A 17,379-nucleotide genomic window follows, 5' to 3' on the forward strand; every position below is an offset into this window, starting at 1 on the left:
GAGAGCAAGGCAAAAAAAGGAGTAAATTTGATCCTGGACAAACCATGTTACAATGCAAATTAGTTTATCATTTTGCACATAAGTTAAACACTGGCTGCTTTTTCATGTAGCACACAAATATTTGATAACTTTATTTTTACACTGAAATTTAAAGTTGATTTAGGACATGCCCTATCCCAAATATAAATCTGTCCCCACATTTTAAATCTACCTCCTCCTCCAATGCAACATGGTTTTGCCCAGATGCAAAGTTACTCTTTTTTTTGCTTTGCTCTCCTTGATGACTCAGGCCCTTTGCGTTCAACTTAATATATTCCCCTAGATGAGAAAAATTAGACAAACTCTTGCTCTTGTTGCTGCCCATTTTAACAATGCTAGTAAGCATGCCTACTTTTCTTACTATGCCATTGTATGTGAACAATAAAAGTGGGTTGAATATTAGTTAAAAGAGAATTGTTAAGGAAATATACTACAGTTTATCAATTCTCCATGTTTGCGAAAGCATTAATATCTCATACTGTACTGATGTATTTGCTAGGTCCTTTTCAGTTGACTAAGTGATTGCAAATTTTACTTTGATCTATTATGTGTATATTTGTAAATCATTCATTACTAATAAACTCATGACCACTACATAAAAATATGTGACTCTTTTGTTTGAATGTTTTTTTCATCAACTTTGTTGTGTAATATCTAGTTAATGGAAAAGGAATAATTAAATATTTCACTTGTCAAGTATTGTATCATTGTTTGAAATGTTTAACTTCAGAGCAAGTATATAAATACATTTTTGAAAATATCTCCATAAATGTTGTTCTCAAACCTCCACATCATCACTTCCAAGAGCCAATTACATGAACATATAGAGGAAGTTGGGATAAATAGTGACTTTTACAGTAATGTACTGACATGGGCCATTTATAAACTGTGAAATGACTTAGGTGCCGCACAAATTCTTTTTGGTAGTGCCATATACTTTACATTTCACAAAAGTACCTAGATTTTGGCCAAAATGCATAGGTTTAAAAGCAAGAGGGTCATATTTGCAGAGGCGCAGAAGTTGGGATCTGTGATTATGAGGTGTTGGGCGAGGTGAGGTTGTTTTGTGCAAAGTATGGATTAGTGTCACTAGCTATATAGAGGCAGACTATTGAAATGAGATAAGAGTGCAGAGGGCACATTTTGGATGTATTCCTTGCAAGATCAACTTTGTAAATGAATTTTGCTCTCAGCTGAAAAGCCCATTTTTAGGTGCACTTGTCTTTGCCCAATGTGCAATAAAGCCTCAAACACACGAGTGCCACATGCAGTAAAAACAGCCCCGATGCCATTCACTCTCATGGCTAATTTCATTTTTACTCTGCAGTATTTTAGGAAAGACATAGTAACTCTTAATGTAATAAAATGGATGGTTATAAAGTTGAAGGAGGTTGTGCAGTAAGCAACAGTTCCCTCCAGTTCCGTCTGCTTTTAAGACGCAGTGTACACTGCGACAGCTTGCGTATCAGTTCGAGGGAAAGGGTGGAACACGGAGTTATATAGGCGTGACCATGAATAATTCAAATACTATGGGCATCTAGCTGCAAAAACTACCCTAGTCGGATCAAGGCGCAGGTGGAACACACGTCAAAACAAGACTGAAAAAGTGCGGCAGGAATTAGGTGGCGCAAGTAGTTAGCTAGCTCAGTAGGGTATTACGAGTGGGACGCAACTGGGGTTGCATGCCACTCATAATACCTGTCACTCACCAGACGGTTAGTGCCTCTGGTCTGGTACGTGGCTCTCTCTCATTCCTGCCGACGCCTGTCCTAAGCCGTGGCCGTCCGCCATCTTGACTGGATTGCGCATGTGCAGGACTCTTGAACTTAAAACCTTGCTTTTAATCCTATTGGTGAATCAATCACCACTCTCTATTTAAGGCACCTGTGTCCTTAGTATCATTGCCTGTTCTTGGTTCTCATTCCCTTGAGACTCCTAGGTGTTTCCTGCGTTCTGCTTGTGTGATCGGTTTTGCTGTGGACAAGTCCTCTCTGCTCATCCGTGGTAAACTTGCCCGCTACAGACTACCTCTACTCCGCTGCATGCCTACACCTGGACAAGCCTTATCTGCTCTTCTGTGGTAACGTACCCGCCACAGACTATTGGCTATTCTGCTGCATACCTGCACCCGGACAAGCCTGCTCTGCTCCTCAGTGGTAACGTACCCGCCACAGACTATTCGCTATTCAGCTGCTTGCCTGCATTTGGACAAGTCTCCATTGCTCATCAGTGGTATACTTGCCGCTACAGACTACCCGCTATTCCGCCACCTACCTGCACAAGTCTTCCCATCACCGCAGTGGTACAACTTGCTATCCGCAGACCACTGACGCTCCCGCTACCTACCTGCACCTGGACAACTCTTCCCATCACAGCAGTGGTACAACTAGCTATCCGCAGACCACTGACTCTCCCGCTACCCTCCTGCATTGACATGAGTCTTCACTGCACATCAGTTGTTATACCTACCTCCGCATTATTGCTGCAAGTTGCTGACTCTCCTGCTGCATAGCTTCAAGTCGCTGAATCTCCTGCTGCATAGCTGCAAGTCGCTGACTCTCCTGCTGCATAGCTGCAAGTCGCTGACTCTCCATTGACATTTCTTATCCTAAGTTGTTGTACTGTTCCAACCATTCACCATACTGCCCAGAGGATCGCTGTGATAAACTCCGCCCTTCTGGTAAGCATAATCACACCTGGTAAATCCTGGGTAGAAACTCCTAGTGCCCATGACAATACCCTACCAAGCTGCGGCACACTCCCACTCCTACTCTTTCATGTAAGTCTTAGATGCACATTGCATCCGACTCAAATTGAAGCCCTTAATCATTTTATGTATATCATTTAAATCATACAAATGCTCTATATATTAATTGCCTGCACTGGATGTATTTTCTTGTTAGAGCATGCTTAATACCATTACTTATAAAGCAGAGCAAAACAATATTTTATTGACCTTTTTAGCACTGACATTAAATTATTATTATTATTATAATTATATCCATTATTTGTCTTAGGGAAAGGTTGACTGCTGAAATTACCTCTCCAGCACTGTAACTTCTAAGCCGCTGAAGATGCTGCCTATGCGTCAAATGATTTGGAAGACGGCCATTTTGAAGAGGGATTCGGGGATCAATAAATGTTGTAGCTCGACTATTATGATCTACAAAGAAAGACTGGAAAATAAAAAGACATTACATTGGTAAATATATTATTCAGATGATGCCAATAATATTAATTTAATTTACTATTGAATTGAGAGTGTGTGTGTGTGTGTGTGTGTGTGTGTGTGTGTGTGTGTGTGTGTTTTATGTACTGGTAAATCAATACATGTTTACCTTACCATTATAACATGTGCTAATTTTACATTCATTTCAAAAATCATATATTTTTTTAATACAGACATAATATTATCATTATTATTATTATTATTATTATTAATAATTTGAAAGGCGCTATATTGCTTTGCGGTTCCGGAGTGCTCATATCTGTTTCAATTTACTGGAAAATAAAGATGTGTTTTTAGAGCCCAGATTCTGCATGCAGTTTATGCTGCTATTCTATACCTTTCCTTGTTGGTCAGTTTTAATTTCCCAGCCACGTGGCAACTCCAGCCTTGTGTCAGCAAACATATTAATGAAGTTCACCAAGTCCCTATTGTGCTGATAGCGCTCAAAATTCCTCGCGTCCCTGCGGATTTTCAGGACCATGTGCTTCAAGCAGGTGCTATTAGTGAAGACTCTGTAGGCACTCTGACCAGGGAAAAAACACACAGCAAGTGATTGATTAACAGTATAACATTTTAGAAATTTGCATTCACAGTAAAATTTGCCTAGAAGGCATCTACTACATTCTGAGTAAATATGTTCCCTACTATTCTATGTAATGTTAAATACTTTCGTGTCAAAAAAAGATAAAAGTATTATAGGAGTGATACCTTTATTGCATGCTTGCCAACTCTCCCGGAATGTCCGGGAGACTCCTGAAATTCGGGTAGGTCTCCCGGACTACCGGGAGAGCGGGCAAGTATCCCGCATACGGAACTCACTCAAGAAAATGACGCGTTTCGCAGTGAATCGGGTCATTTTTGCTCCGCCCCTGCGACAAAAGGACGTTTTTGTTGCAGGGGATGGGTGGGGCCAAAATAACGCGATTCACCGCCCCCGCCCCCTCCCGCCCTCCAACCACGCCCCCTGACCGAATCTCCCGTAATTGCCTTCTCTAAGGTTGGCAAGTATGCTTTATTGGCTAACCCAATTTTTTTTATTGTATTTGCTAGCTTTCAGAGCACACAGGCTCCTTCATCAGGCAAGCCTACAAATGAATGACTGAGAAAAAGGCACAACATTTAAGAGCTGTTACATCAAGAAATTTGTACGGGGGGGGGGGGGTGGATACATCATTAAGATAAGCTAAAGTAATGTAAAGGAGGCTTTCATTACTATTCAATACTTGTCCTCCTTTATTTTTATAGGAAAAAAATTAGTTCATGAAAAACCAAGTAGCAAAAAAAAATAAATGAAAAGGAAAGGAAATACAATTAGTGAGAAACCATTATTACCCTGCCTCTGAATTGTGCTGCCTTAGATGTCGTACTGAGATGCACCGGCTCAGTATCATGTGTGGCGTACTAAGATGCACCAATTCAGTATCATTTGTTACGTACTTATATGCACCGGCTCAGTATCATGTATGACATGCTAAGATGCACTAGTTCAGTATCATGTGTAATGTACTTACATACATTGTGACATTTAGATGCACTAGCTCAGTATAACGTGCGACATGCTTAGATGCACCGGATCAGTATCATGTGTGACGTGCTGAGATGCAGCAGCTCAGTAACATGTGTAACGTGCTTAGATGCACTGGCTCAGTATCACGTGCAACATGCTTATATGCATCGCTCAGTATCATGTGTGATGTGCTTAGATGCACTGGCTCAGTATCATGTGTAATGTGCTTAGATGCACCGGCTCAGTATCACGTGCAACATGCTTAGATGCACTGGCTCAGTATCATGTGTGATGTGCTTAGATGCATCGGCTCAGTATCATGTGTGACGTGCTTAGATGCACCGGCTCAGTATCACGTGCAACATGCTTAGATGCACTGGCTCAGTATCATGTGTGACGTACTAGATGCATCGGCTCAGTATCATGTGTGACGTGCTTAGATGCACCGGCTCAGTATCACGGGCAACATGCTTAGATGCACTGGCTCAGTATCATGTGTGATGTACTAGATGCACTGGCTCAGTATCATGTGTATCATGTGTATGGGCAGCACGGTGGCCTAGTGGTTAGCACTTCTGCCTCACAGCGCTGGGGTCATGAGTTCAATTCCTGACTATGGCCTTATCTGTGTGGAGTTTGTATGTTCTCCCCGTGTTTGCGTGGGTTTCCTCCGGGTGCTCCGGTTTCCTCCCACATTCCAAAAACATACTGGTAGGTTAATTGGCTGCTTTCAAAATTGACCCTAGTCTCTCTTTCTCTCTGTCTGTGTGTGTATGTTAGGAAATTTAGACTGTAAGCCCCAATGGGGCAGGGACTGATGTGAATGAGTTCTCTGTACAGCGCTGCGGAATTAGTGGCGCTATATAAATAAATGGTGATGATGATGATGATGATGTGTGATGTACTATACGCACTGGCTCAGTATCATGTGTCATGTGCTGAGATGCAAAGTGTTATTAGGCTGGATCTTATTCTTCCCATAATGCACATATTGGGCTACACTCAACAGTTTTACAGAGCAGTTTCATAGTCTGGGAAATAGGTGGGCCCAGTTGTGGAACAGAAAAAGCACAAGGAAGACCCAATATGTCCCTCGATGCTATACATCCAAATGCTAATATTGAACAGTTGGCATTAAAGGTAGTTTTAATTTTGCAAACAAGTCCTTATAAGCCCACTATTTTCAAGCCTGTGTATGGCTTAAGATGCAAATAACGTGCTTGGCATTTCTGCGCAAGGAAAGGCAATGTAATTTACAGCTTAAATATGACAGAGCAGGTAAATGAATGGCACACAGTGTTTTGGAGAGCCAAACAAGCCATTCAATGACAGAAATATGTCAAAGCTGCCTTAATAAGGATGATGGGCCTTAGAGACAAAATAAGCAGTGGTTAGACCTATGTTGTACAAGTGTGTGGGCTGCACAGTGGTATGAAGCACAAACGTGTTGAAATACAGGGTCAACACACAGAAAAAAAAACCTGGACAATCGGTCATGCAGTTTTATTACCCATCATAAATCACCCTCTTTGTATTACACAATACTTCCAGAATTTCACTTCACAGAAGACCAGACCCCACATTCATAGGGCTGCAAACTGTTCTGGTTAATGGTTCTGGACTTGTCACTTTTATTATTTTTTCTTTTTAATTGCTTTTCAATGGTTTTCCAATTCCTTCCTTTTACAAAAACTGTATTTGCTTTAAAGAGATACTACTTGGCTCAAGTGTAATGTAACAGTGTCTGCACAAATTGCAAAGGTTGGACGTGTAATATCTTGCACCAGCATATTTGATCGCGCACGCTTGTGGGTGGGAGGAGACACAGGCACACTAGTGAGTACAGTTAAACATTGCAATAATCTTAATAAATGACCATAATATTCTTTTCAAAATAAATCTTTTTCAAGCTTCTGTAAGATATTTGAATTCCCACCACTTACGTAGTTTGCATGCAGCACGGTAAAAAACTCAGGATTGGTTATAAACTTGACAGCTGGAGACTGCAGTAATAAGGTAATTTTCTGGGAATTTATAGGTGTTAAGGTTGCATCTCTTCTTAGCTCTGTAAAGGAAAAAAAAGCAGTAACCTGCTGTTAGAAGACTAACAGTGTCAACAGTCTTATAGGAAAAATACAGCAATTTGATCCTCCTTCATTTCACAAGGGACCTGTCATTACAAATCCCAGATTACACGTGAAGCCCCCACATTTAACCTTCAATGCAGATATGTGCAATTTTAGTCAGTGTCATAAAACGTCTTGCAGGTGGTCACCACATTCTGAGTTGCCAGATATAGTAACAAAAAGAAAAGATGACTTGGGAACACTTTCATCTTTGAGATATCCTGGGTTGGTGGTTAATATTATTTTTCATGGCACATCAAGTTTCTAGACATGTATTGATGAGAACTACACATTTTTTGGGCTTGGATCATAGTATTCATGTTTTTAAAATACTATTTATTATGGACATGAAATGCAAATATCAGCGAACACAGTGACCGGAAAACAAATTGCATAGTAGTATAAAAACAGTACAAATTGAATAGTAGTATAAAAACAGTATGCCCAGAACAGCACACCAATTAAAATATACAAACAAGTTTATCTTGGCACTTTCTGATAATACAATGAGAGGGTAGACGATACTGCCAATTTATAATTCATTAATAAACTGGTAGGGAAAAGGATGGAAGAGGAAAGGAGAGAGAGGTAGATGGAGAGCTACCATAAAATAGAGATGGGAAGGCAATGGATAGGGGGAGGAGAGGCAATAAGGAGAAAATCCACCTGGGTGCAGCCTAAAAGCTAATTGAAGATGTAGATACACCTTCCCAAATATCTGATCACTCCTCCGAATCTAGAGTCCCCTCTAAATTAGATTACCATTTAAACTCATGTGCCTCCTTACTTTAGATTATCCTTTATGATGGATGGTTACAAAGACAGAGCCTTTTGTAAAAGATAAGAGGTCTACTTATTAAACAATCCGTAAATGTGAGATAAAAGTGTCTAATCTGCAAATATTGGTATATGTGTGCCATAGAAAACCCACGATCATCCTGAAGATCAGAAAACAACTGAGAAATGTGCCTAATTTCAGGAGGTTGTTTAGAAAACTTATACAGTCGACCAAGTCATCATCATCATCATCATTTATTTATATAGCGCCACTGATTCCGCATCGATGTGCAGAGAACTCACTCACATCAGTCCCTGCCCCATTGGAGCTTACAGCCTAAATTCCCTAACATGCACACACACACACACACCGAGAGAGACTAAGGTCAATTTAACAGTAGCCCGTTAACCTACTAGTATGTTTTTAGAGTGTCGGAGGAAACCAGTGCACCCGGAGGAAACCCATGCAAACACAAGGAGAACATATAAGGTCTGAGTCAAATTAATTTAGCTGGTTTTCTATTACAGAACTGGCAGAGTCCCGGGAAAACATGATAGGTTACATGTAGCAGTTCCAGGGCCCTGGCTATTGGGAGGCACATATCAGTAAAACAGTTTTCGTAGCTGGTAATGTAGCTTCAATTAGCTTTAAATTCCTTGCGCATTGCATATTCTTGTATATGTGATTATAGAACCACTGAGAAAAGGCTTTAAGACAGTTTTTTTTTACATGTGCTCAATGATGGTTTAAACAAGAAAATATATACTATGGAATAAAAACTATGATGCTGGTAATAAAAATAAAATTATCTTGCAATTATTTTCCTTTTTTATTTAAGAGTACAATCCATAACCATGTCTGTCCCCAGGAGCAATATGCATTTAGAACCTTGAGTATGTACACATAACATACATTTTATAGGTTGAGTTTGCTACTTATGGAAAAAATGTAAATGCTGCCTATTTAGTTTCAGCCAGCTCCACAGTTGTTAATAAATACAAAGGTGCGCTTTGTATGAGCTTTGTTTACAGTTTCCACTTTTAACGAATACACTAATAATATAAATTATTATAGTCCTGTCAGTGTTAATTATAAAGGTACTTAAAGCCTATTTACTGCCTTTCTTAGAAACCTTGCTAGCTCCCTAATGCATCTCACATTCTGTACATGTAAGGCTCCCATATTTCATACTATAAATGGGAACAACCCTGGATGTGAATTTTGCTCAGTCCATAAAAGCCACCACTTACTTCCAAGTAAGTGGCAAATGTACTAAAAAAGTTAAAGAAATATGTTCACACTAATTCTGTTAATCTAGGTCAGACGTTTTAAACTCGCAGCCAGGGGGCCGCATGTGTCCTGAAGGCATATCTTTTGTGGCCCCGCCAGGGCCCAGAATTTTTATTTTAAAAAAATACTTAATTTGACGTAACGGCGTCCGGCACTCTCCTCTCCTTGCACTGAATGTTGGGCGTAATGTCATCACACCCGACATTTGCAGTGAGGAGCACACAGAGAGGAGCCACGAGAAGAAGAGAAGAAAACAGAAGTAAAGAAAGAAGAGATTTAAATTCATTAAATTTAAATTCCACTTTAAATTCATCCTTTCATCCTACAGCTCTGCCCTCTCACTCGCTAAACAATCTTTCTTTAAATCCCTCATCTCTTCCCAGTCCTCTAACCCCCGCCGCCTCTTCGCCACCTTCAGCACTCTCCTGGCCCCCTCCCCCCCCCCTCCTCCCTGACTGCCTCTGATTTCGCCTCCTTCTTCTCCTCTAAAATCGAGGCCATCCGACTTGAAATCTTCTCCTCCACTCTCTTTTCCACCCCTCCCACTCTTCCGTCCTCCCCCCCAACCACCTTCCCCTCCACTCCTTCCGTCCCACCACCGGCGAGGAAGTCCATTCTCTCATTTCATCCTCCCCTCCCACTACCTGTTCCCTGGATCCCATCCCCTCCCACCTTCTTCGCTCCCTTACCCCCACCACCTGTTCCCACCTCGCTCACCTCTTTAATCTCTCCCTCTCCACTGGCATCTTCCCCTCCTCCTTCAAACATGCTCTCATATCCCCCATTCTTAAGAAACCTAATCTCGACCCCACTTCTCTCTTGAACTCCTCTCTCTCCTTTGGCCCCCACATCCTCTCTCTTGCTAAATCCTGCCGCTTCCAGCTGCGCAACATTGCTCGCATCCGGCCCTTCCTCTCCCAAGATGCCACCAAATGCCTTATCCACTCTGATCATCTCCCGCCTGGACTACTGCAACCTCCTCCTCACTGGCCTCCCCCACCCTCATCTCGATCCCCTTCGATCCGTTCTTAACGCTGCCGCTAGGTTTATTTTCCTTTCTCGTCACTCCTCTTCTGTCTCCCCCCTCTACCTAGCCCTTCACTGGCTCCCATTCCCCTTCAGAATCTTCTTTAAGCTCCTCACACTCACCTACAAGGCCCTCGCCAACTCCACTGCGCCCTATATCTCCACCCTCCTCTCTATTCATGCTACATCCCGCCCCCTCCGTTCTGCCTCTGACCGTCGCCTCTCTTCCCCCCTTATAACCTCCTCCCACGCGCGTATCCAAGACTTCGCCCGCGCTGCCCCCCTCCACTGGAACAAGTTCCCTCCCTCCATCAGAACTTCCCCATATCTGTCCAGTTTCAAACGGACCCTAAAAACCCACCTTTTTCTTAAAGCCTTTCTGTCTCCCACTTAACTTCCTACCTTATCTTCTGCCTCCGTCCCCCTTCTCTCCCTCTCTCCCCTGCGTCTCTCTGTCTGTCCACCCCTCCCCTTAGATTGTACGCTCCTCTGAGCACGGCCATCTCTCCTCCTGTTTCCACCACTTCTAACTCTGCTCTCCAGCTACTTAGCCCTCCTCCTCGAGGGTCCTCCACCCCACATCCACTCTCGCTCCCTCCTCCCCCCTGGGGGTCTCCCTGTCTTCCGCGCCCTCTTTCTTGGGCCCCGTCGTTTGCGGATCCTCCCTCCCCCTTCCCCACCCTCTCTAGCTGTGCATTGAGCTTACTGAGTTGCTATGCTTACTGTTTACTGTACTGTGCTGTCTCCCATTGTATTGTAATTTGTTTGTCTCTGTACGGCGCTGTGGACGCCTTGTGGCGCCTTATAAATAAAAATTAATAATAATAATAATAATAATAAAAAAGAAGGCAATAGAAAGGTAAGTGAAGGGGAGCAAAAGTAGCATGGAGGCAACAGTGTGAAATGGGAGTCAGGTGAAAAGGAGCAATAGCAACACGAAGAGCGCAGTGTAAAACAGGGGGAGAAAGGTGAAGGAGAGCAATAGGAGCATGCAGGCCACAGTGTGAAACAGGTGAATGGGGAGCAAAAAGCAGCATGATAGAGGGCACAGTGTGAAACAGGGAAGACATATGGAGGGCGCAGTGCGAAACGGGGAAACAGATGAAAGGGAGCAAAAGCAGCATGGAGGGCACAGTGTGAAACTGGAGAGACAGATGAAGGGGAGCAAAAGTAGCATGGAGGGCACAGTGTGAAACAAGGGACACAGATGAAGGGGAGCAACATTAGCATGTAGGGCACAGTGTGAAACAGGGGAGACAGATTAAGGGGAGCAAAAGCAGCATGGAACACACAATGTGAAATGGGAGACAGGTGAAGGGGAATAAAAAAAAGCAGCATGGAGGAAGCAGTGTGAAAAAGGGGAGAAAGATGAAGAGGACCAAAAGCAGCATGGAGAGCACAGTGTGAAACGGAAGAAAGGTGAAGGGGAGCAAAAGCAGCATGGTGGGCACAGTGTGAAACAGGAGAGACAGGTGAAGGGGAGCAAAAGCAGCATGATGGAGGGCACAGTGTGAATCAGGGGAGACAGATGACGGGGAGCAAAGGCAGCATTGAGGGCACAGTGTGAAACAGGGGAGATAGATGAAGGGGAGCAAAAGCAGCATGGAGAGCACAGTGTGAAACAGGGGAGATAGATGAAGGGTAGCAAAAGCAGCATGGAGGGCACAGTGTGAAACAGAAGAAAGGTGAAGGGGAGCAAAAGCAGCATGGAGGACACAGTGTGAAACAGGAGAGACAGGTGAAGGGGAGCAAAAGCAGCATGATGGAGGGCACAGTGTGAAACAGGGGAGATAGATGAAGGGGAGCAAAAGCAGCATGGAGAGCACAGTGTGAAACGGAAGAAAGGTGAAGGGGAGCAAAAGCAGCATGGAGGGCACAGTGTGAAACAGGGGAGACAAATGAAGAGGAGCAAAAGCAACATGGAGGGCACAGTGTGAAACAGGAGAGACAGGTGAAGGGGAGCAAAAGCAGCATGGAGGGCACAGTGTGAAACAGAAGAAAGGTGAAGGGGAGCAAAAGCAGCATAGAGGACACAGTGTGAAACAGGAGAGACAGGTGAAGGGGAGAAAAAGCAGCATTGAGGGCACAGTGTGAAACAGGGGAGATAGATGAAGGGGAGCAAAAGCAGCATGGAGAGCACAGTGTTAAACGGAAGAAAGGTGAAGGGGAGCAAAAGCAGCATGGAGGGCACAGTGTGAAACAGGGGAGAGAGATGAACGGGAGCAAAAGCAGCATGGAGGGCACAGTATGAAACAGGAGAGACAGGTGAAGGGGAGGAAAAGCAGCATGATGGAGGGCACAGTGTGAATCAGGGGAGACAGATGACGGGGAGCAAAGGTAGCATTGAGGGCACAGTGTGAAACAGGGGAGATAGATGAAGGGGAGCAAAAGCAGCATGGAGGGCACAGTGTGAAACAGAAGAAAGGTGAAGGGGAGCAAAAGCAGCATGGAGGACACAGTGTGAAACAGGAGAGACAGGTGAAGGGGAGCAAAAGCAGCATGATGGAGGGCACAGTGTGAAACAGGGGAGATAGATGAACGGGAGCAAAAGCAGCATGGAGGGCACAGTGTGAAACAGAAGAAAGGTGAAGGGGAGCAAAAGCAGCATGATGGAGGGCACAGTGTGAAACGGGAGACAGATGACGGGGAGCAAAGGCAGCATTGAGGGCACAGTGTGAAACAGGGGAGATAGATGAAGGGGAGCAAAAGCAGCATGGAGGGCACAGTGTGAAACAGGAGAGACAGGTGAAGGGGAGCAAAAGCAGCATGATGAAGGGCACAGTGTGAAACTAAAGAAAGGTGAAGGGGAGCAAAAGCTGCATGGAGGGCACAGTGTGAAACAGGGGAGACAGATGAAGAGGAGCAAAAGCAGCATGGAGGGCACAGTGTGAAACAGGAGAGACAGGTGAAGGGGAGCAAAAGCAGCATGATGAAGGGCACAGTGTGAAACAGGGGAGATAGATGAACGGGAGCAAAAGCAGCATGGAGGGCGCAATGTGAAACAGGAGAGACAGGTGAAGGGGAGCAAAAGCAGCATGATGAAGGGCACAGTGTGAAACAGGGGAGATAGATGAACGGGAGCAAAAGCAGCATGGAGGGCGCAGTGTGAAACAGAGGAGACAGATGAATGGGGAGCAAAAGCAGCATGGAGGGCACAGTGTGAAACAGGGGAGACAGGTGAAGGGGAACAAAAACGGCATGGATGACACAGTGTCAAGCACTGGGAAAAGAAACATTAAACTTTATTTTTGTGTTTTCTTAATAATAAACCTTACAAAATTGCATATGAGACTTTTTCTTTTTCTTGCGGACCACACAATCTTACACTTTATTTACTTTATTTGGCCCAATTGGGGTTAGAGTTTTAACATGCCTGATATAGGTGAATAATACAGCAAATTACATCTAAATAAGCATTATTAAAGAGACTTGAGATGGGATGTATTAAAGTGTGCCTTCTTCAAACTGCAATTTTAAATGTGTTTTTTTGGTCCTGTTTTCAAATAGTGAAATTTAGGAAAAAATATGTAGTGAAGACACATTTTTTCAAACTGGCCAATCTCACACATATCTCAAGATATATCTTGAGATACTTGCAATATAAAATTATATTATTGTGTCTGCATGTACTGTACTGCACTTACATGTTAAATTTCCTATGTGTCCCTCCAAGCAAAAAGGGCTGCAAGTTTAAGATATGCTCAGCTCAATTTGGCCAGCGGTACAGTACAAAATACAGTTCTTGTTAATCTAGTTCATAAGAAGTCAGGGTCCACCAGTTTTTAATTTATTAAAATATACCACATATTTATTATATCAATCAAATAGCATAAATTTAGCATAACAAGCAGCATAGTTTCCGGCTGTATTCAAGCTGAATCCATACAACTTAAATAGAATCTGACATTTGCACTGTAATAAATAAATATAAAATTACAAATAGAAGACTAAAAAATAATATGTATACAGATACTAAAAAAATCTCAAACACAGACATTATACTCTAGATTGAGACCAATAGGACTCACTATTTATAACAATATGTTTTTAAAAAGTTTTTTTCTTTATCTGTAACAATTTGAAACTCATTCTACTATCAGTACTATTTAAGTTGCAGCTGAACATTTGATTACTGCACCATTAGAAGAATGAGAATGAATAATCATGTGAAACCAATTTGTATTCAGCTGTGCTGCTTGATATGTTAAATATATTCTTTTAATGGATCTAATAAAGAAGTGGCATATTTCATACTTGCCAAATCTCCCTGAATGTCAGGGAGACTCCCTGAAATAGGGGTGATCTCCCTAACTCCCTGAAGAGTCTGGCATTCTCCCTGATGCTGAGCCAGTACAAGACATGGTTGGCTTCGCCATCTGTGGCATGATGACACAGTTCAGAAATTGTGTATTATGTCCATGTATTGATGCCTACGCAGGTGGCCATTTTCATGGAGACCAATATTTAATCAAAGACTGACATGTAAGACAACATGACTTCAGTAATGGAGACAGAAATGTAAAAGACACTTCAGTCTCTAGAGAATTCTCGAGAGGCTCATCTGCAGCCGTCTCACCTCCTACCTTTCTGAATACTCCCTCCTTGATCCTCTCCAGTCTGGTTTCTGCCCCCTCCACTCCACTGAAACTGCCCTGGCTAAAGTCACCAATGACCTCCTCTCTGCTAAAGCCAGGGGCCACTTCTCCCTTCTCATCCTCCTTGACCTCTCTGCAGCCTTTGACACCGTTGACCACCCCCTCCTCCTTCACACCCTCCAGTCTTTCGGCCTCTCCGGCCCAGTCCTGTCCTGGTTCACCTCTTACCTTACTCACTGATCCTTCTCTGTCACCACCTCTGGGTCTCTCTCCCCCCCATCCACCCTTCCAGTCGGGGTCCCTCAGGGCTCTATTCTGGGACCCTTACTCTTCTCTCTATACACCTCCTCCCTGGGTGAACTCATCAGCTCCTTCGGCTTCAGCTACCACTTTTACGCTGACGACACTCAACTATACCTCTCCTCTCCTGATCTCTCTCCCTCCCTCCTCTCTAGGGTGTCCGCCTGCCTCTCTGCCATCTCCTCCTGGATGTCCTCTCGATTCCTCAAACTTAACCTTGCCAAAACTGAGCTCATAGTTTTTCCTCCCTCTCATACCTCATCCCCTTCTGACCTCTCCATCACTGTCGACAACACCTCTATCTCCCCTGTCCCCCAACTTCGCTGCCTTGGTGTCATCCTCGACTCCTCTCTCTCCTTTGGCCCCCACATCCTCTCTCTTGCTAAATCCTGCCGCTTCCAGCTGCGCAACATCGCTCGCATCCGGCCCTTCCTCTCCCAAGATGCCACCAAATGCCTTATCCACTCTCTGATCATCTCCCGCCTGGACTACTGCAACCTCCTCCTCACTGGCCTCCCCCACCCTCATCTCGATCCCCTTCGATCCGTCCTTAACGCTGCAGCTAGGCTTATTTTCCTCTCTCGCCGCTCCTCTTTTGTCTCCCCCTCTACCTAGCCCTTCACTGGCTCCCATTCCCCTTCAGAATCCTCTTTAAGCTCCTCACACTCACCTACAAGGCCCTCGCCAACTCTACTGCGCCCTACATCTCCACCCTCCTCTCTATTCATGCTCCATCCCGCCCTCTCCGTTCTGCCTCTGACCGTCGCCTCTCTTCCCCCTTATAACCTCCTCCCACGCGCGTATCCAAGACTTCGCCCGCTCTGCCCCCCTCCACTGGAACAAGCTCCCTCCCTCCATCAGAACTTCCCCTAATCTGTCCAGTTTCAAACGGGCCCTAAAAACCCACCTTTTTCTTAAAGCCTTTCTGTCTCCCACTTAACTTCCTACCTCATCTTCTGCCTCTGTCCCCCTACTCTCCCTCTCTCCCCTGCGTCTCTCTGTCTGTCCACCCCTCCCCTTAGATTGTACGCTCCTCTGAGCAGTGCCATATCTCCTCCTGTTTCCACCACTTCTAACTCTGCTCTCCAGCTACTTATCCCTCCTCCTCGAGTGTCCTCCACCCCACGTCCACTCTCGCTCCCTCCTCCCCCCTGGGGGTCTCCCTGTCTTCCGCGCCCTCCTTCTTGGGCCCCGTCGTTTGCGGATCCTCCCTCCCCCTTCCCCGCCCTCTCTAGCTGTGCATTGAGCTTACTGAGTTGCTGTGTTTACTGTACTGTGCTGTCTCCCATTGTATTGTAATTTTGTTTGTCTCTGTACGGCGCTGCGGACGCCTTGTGGCGCCTTATAAATAAATATTAATAATAATAATAATAATAAAGAATCATTAGCTGCTTTTCTTTAACGCATAGTTGGCTACTCTCCCGGAATATCTGGGAGACTCTCGCATTTCTGCGAGACCTCCCGGGAGAGCAGGGCAACCTCCCGGTCCTCGTCCCCGCAATAGATAAGTGGCAGGGAGGGGGCTTAATGACGCAAATATCATATCATCTTAGCCCCAAAATGATGCGATTCATCAAGTCCCGCCCCCGCACACCCACCTCCCCCAGGATCTCCCTGAAGCCAAGGAGGAAAAGTTGGCAAGTATGGCATATTTTAATTAATTAACAAGTAAGAAACAACCTGAGGACCCAGACTTCATATCAGATGGATCAATAAGAACTGCATTTTGCATTTTGTACTGGATGAACGATAGGGGTTTAGTCATTTTATTTGGAATATGTTCAAAAAGTTGTTATGGAGCAGTCCCCTTCCACCCCGGCATTTAACTAGTTAATTTTTATTAAAGCACTAACAAACGCATAAGCTGGAATATAAATGACTGAAGTGTCTGCATTTTGAGGCCTTTCTTTGGAAGTAGTCAAACAAAATGTGAGACGCATTTTGGGATGTCATGCGCCAACTTATAATTGGATTAGAGTGTCAAGATGATGTTGTCTACTGGGGTTGCAAAAGTCCTGAAGGGTGGAGGTAGCTAACTGAGTGGAATGGGTAACTCTCTGCCAGGGAAGGGCTGGCAAATTTTAGTCCGGGGTGCAAGACAAAACTAAGCAGCCAATTAGGAACATTTTAAAAGAAAAAAATGTAGGTGGCCCAGTGACCCAGTGCAAGGTAGTCCACTATTGGACCTGCCCAGCCTGCTGCTGCTGCTGCTGGGGGACAAGACTCCACTCAGCAGTTTATTTTAAAGCATAGAAAATGTAGGTGGCCCAGTGACCCAGCTCAAGGTAGCCCACTATGGGACCAACCTGGGGGACATATGCCCCCCTGACCCCTAGCCCAGCCAACCTCTGCTATCTGCTAAATGTGGGCTAGGCTCTGTTATACACATCATATTACACCCAGTGGTCAAAGTGGACATTTAGAAGTGGCAGTATGGAAAATGAAATGGGAATGCAAGTAATTGGAATTTGATAGTTAGAAGTTTCCAT

The 17,379-nt window shown here is 44.2% G+C and overlaps 1 protein-coding gene across 3 annotated transcripts in view; it reads right to left on the bottom strand.

Annotated features, from left to right (window-relative positions):
• HECW1 (HECT, C2 and WW domain containing E3 ubiquitin protein ligase 1) overlaps nucleotides 1–17,379 on the bottom strand; it is a 328,294-nt gene that overhangs the window by 48,690 nt on the left and 262,225 nt on the right. For all 3 annotated transcript variants that reach the window (XM_075212536.1, XM_075212534.1, XM_075212535.1), the window contains 3 exons: nucleotides 6,719–6,840; nucleotides 3,606–3,791; nucleotides 3,081–3,215 (listed from right to left, as the gene is read on the bottom strand). In XM_075212536.1, the coding sequence (XP_075068637.1) occupies nucleotides 3,081–3,215; nucleotides 3,606–3,791; nucleotides 6,719–6,840 (443 nt within the window). The remainder of the gene's footprint in view (nucleotides 1–3,080; nucleotides 3,216–3,605; nucleotides 3,792–6,718; nucleotides 6,841–17,379) is intronic.

This window comes from Mixophyes fleayi, chromosome 5 (genome assembly GCF_038048845.1).
Source record: "Mixophyes fleayi isolate aMixFle1 chromosome 5, aMixFle1.hap1, whole genome shotgun sequence".
NCBI lineage: Eukaryota > Metazoa > Chordata > Amphibia > Anura > Limnodynastidae > Mixophyes > Mixophyes fleayi.